Below are 2,918 nucleotides of genomic sequence, written 5' to 3'. Positions count from 1 at the left end.
CAATGTAACCAACTCTTCTTATTCCGTGTTTGGTTCAACTTCTATGATTTCTATTTTTGTATTCTTTTTAGGTTTAAAATGTCAACTTTTATAAGATACTGGTCCCCTTATTTTAAGTGGCATATGTTAAACAAGTGAAATTTTGATTTTATTATGGAGACACATTTGCCAGACGGATACGGGTCCCCCTTAAGGCGCCGCCATAGAACCTTTTATTTGACAGCAATAATTGGCCAAAAAGATGAGTCATTCAAACACAACAATGTAAAAGTGGCAAACTACGCTTCAACTAAACTTCTGAATTTCATTCCATTGCTTTGATATTACACACAACAAATCATTTTAACTATGATTTCCCCCCTCCATCCCCCAACTCCCCCAATAAAACTTTGTGTAGTTGAAGCAACAACAAAGGAAAGAAAAAGAGAACACCAACTTCTATGACTTGCTACTTAAGGCATTGTATATGTTGGTGGAAATTGCAATTGCACTTGCTACTACAGCTAATATAATCATAACCAGTGCTATTATTTTGTCCTTTCTTGTTGATATTCCAAGAGCATCCCTGTCATATCAAACAAAGAACATTAGGATCATGACTTGTATTCTTTTCCAATTTGTTATAATAACTAATAAGATTGCGAAAATAGGTTACCTTAAAACTATAATGCCTGGGAAAATAAAGGCAAGACACAGTGCAGTTGTTGATCCTAGAAACTGAAAAAAGTACCAAATATCTGGTATTGCTATAGCAGCAAGATAGGAGAATACTAAGAGCACAAGAGTGAGAATCACAAATCTCTTGTTGTCTGTGGCTAGTACAGCCTTCTTGGGGAAGAATACTTCATCAATGTTGGCTCTTAAAGAGAAGTTCACTATAGGGAATACCAGCATAACGTGGAGTGCATAGCTTACACGAATTAAACTATTGAACAACGAACCAACAGAATCAGCACTCTGATCAAAATTGACTAGAATGTCTGATTGTGTTGAATCTCCAAATAAGAGGTAGCCGAATAAACCAATTGTAAAGTAGATAACAGCACAAAACATTATTGCTAATCGAACTGCTGTTTTCATATCAGATGGCTTTGCAAACTCAAATCCAATTGGATGCACTGCAAAGTAAAACAAAAGTACTCATCAGCACAACAACGAGAAAAGGAGAAAACCCTTATCCACCACCCAATAATGCAAAATGCAAAATGCAAAATGCAAGTTAACTAGTACCATTAAAATGAAATGTGAATGCTGTGACTACAACAGGAACTGTAGTGAACAAATCAAAGAAAGATGTCTGGTAGTCTATCCGAGGAACCAATTTAGGAGTTTGTGTTTTTCCTTGCACCAAAGCAACAATAGCCAAACCAGAACAAATGGCAACAAATGACACAGCAAGAAGAGTTGATACTGCAGAACTGTACTTCAAGGATTCTGACAAATTTCGAAACAGCATAAAATCAAAAACAATAACAAATAAGTCTATGCCATTAAATCTTTTCAATTCCGAACAATGAAAATAAATCATATTTGAACTGACAATGATCTTCAACTAAATCACATCGCCGCGTTTTTGTCAAATTCCCCACAATTCCAATCATGCACTAAATAAGCATTGAAAAACACTAACCTACATTTCTGTACAAGACCAATGGAAGCATAACAAGAACCAAGGTTACGAGAAGAGCGACTTCTCTGGAATTCCACCAGTGAATCCCAAACCACTGTTGCAAAATTCCCAAGTGCACTTCATCTCCACTTCTCTTCCCAGATAAAACATCCCCTGTTGTTCCATACACACAAACATGAAAAACTTGAAAACAAAGTAACATCACTTTATTAAGAAACCAATCTATTTTATTTTAGATCACAAATATAAAAGAATCTCGCTATAAAGTCCAAAAATCACCACTTAGCTAAGAAACAAAAACACAAACCGAAAAATCTATGAAAGGTGGATCTTTAACTTTAATTAATGATCAATAATTTAATTAACAGAAAAGTAAAGAAATGAAATCTGTTCTAACCGATAATAATAAGGAAGAGAATTAAACCACCAAAGTTGGTGACTATCACGCAAACTTGAGCGGCTAATGCTCCAGCGGACCCGAAAGCTTCCTTCATGACGCCAGAGTACGTCGTCGTATCACCGGCATGTGTAAAACGCATGAGAAAATCCACCGACACTTCGGCTAGCCCAGCCACGATTGCAATTAAGGCGAAAGAGGGGAAAACACCGAGAACTTTAAGAATCGCCGGGATTGACATGATCCCAGCGCCAATTATGCTCGTGGCAACATTGAATACGGCGCCGGGAATTGAACCGCGGCCCGCTGCCGGTGTGGATCCAGTCAAGAGGGGGACATGGACTCCGGCAGACGGTGTCATCCCGGCGATGAAATTATTTGGAAGAGTTGAGAAATGAAATGTGGAGTTTCGTGACGTACATTACATCTCCCATCCATTTATATTCGTTTTTTAATGTATCTTCTTTGACTGAATATCGATATATTTTTTTGTAGATAAACTTAAAATTTAAGAGACTACTTCGCTATCTATAATGAATCGGTTTTTTTCTTCTTTTCTATAATGAATCGGTTTTTTTCTTCTTTTCTATAATGAATCGGTTCATGTCATGTAACTTTATCATATTTAATTATTTATTAAAATATTTAAAAATTTAAGAGATTTTTAAAATAATTTGTTTTATAATAATTCTACTTAATTTTTATTCCAGAAGAATAGTAAGAGACATTTTCCCACTTAATTAGACTATATCTTGTTTCTATCCAAAAAAACAAACTTTACCCAATATTTTATGAGGGACAGATAAGAATTTTCCTAAAATTATTATATTTTAAACTAAAATAATATTAAATCATGATATAATATTGAATATTATTATTTTATTAGATAGA

The 2,918-nt window shown here is 34.9% G+C and overlaps 1 protein-coding gene across 1 annotated transcript; it reads right to left on the bottom strand.

Annotated features, from left to right (window-relative positions):
• Positions 1-284: 284 nt before the first annotated feature.
• LOC127084056 (amino acid transporter AVT6C) lies at positions 285-2,483 on the bottom strand. The gene is made up of 5 exons (XM_051024434.1): positions 2,028-2,483; positions 1,631-1,783; positions 1,231-1,434; positions 656-1,118; positions 285-565 (listed from the first exon to the last, which is right to left on the bottom strand). Exons 1-5 carry the CDS (start codon positions 2,386-2,388, stop codon positions 439-441), a joined length of 1,308 nt encoding a protein of 435 aa, XP_050880391.1. The 5' UTR covers positions 2,389-2,483; the 3' UTR covers positions 285-438.
• Positions 2,484-2,918: the final 435 nt, after the last annotated feature.

The sequence above is a fragment of the Lathyrus oleraceus genome, chromosome 5, assembly GCF_024323335.1.
Source record: "Lathyrus oleraceus cultivar Zhongwan6 chromosome 5, CAAS_Psat_ZW6_1.0, whole genome shotgun sequence".
NCBI lineage: Eukaryota > Viridiplantae > Streptophyta > Magnoliopsida > Fabales > Fabaceae > Lathyrus > Lathyrus oleraceus.
The sequence above is the reverse complement of the archived record's forward strand: the minus strand, read 5'-3'. Positions and strand labels throughout refer to the sequence as shown.

Excerpts from the sequence above, each read along its gene's own strand:
- LOC127084056 (XM_051024434.1), bottom strand. The coding sequence starts at position 2,388 with ATGACACCGTCTGCCGGAGTCCATGTCCCCCTCTTGACTGGATCCACA. Across the intron at positions 1,435-1,630 it reads GGTCTTGTACAGAAATGTAG|AATCCTTGAAGTACAGTTCT; the intron begins GTTAGTGTTTTT and ends GAAATTTGTCAG. Across the intron at positions 1,119-1,230 it reads ATTCACATTTCATTTTAATG|TGCATCCAATTGGATTTGAG; the intron begins GTACTAGTTAAC and ends TTTACTTTGCAG.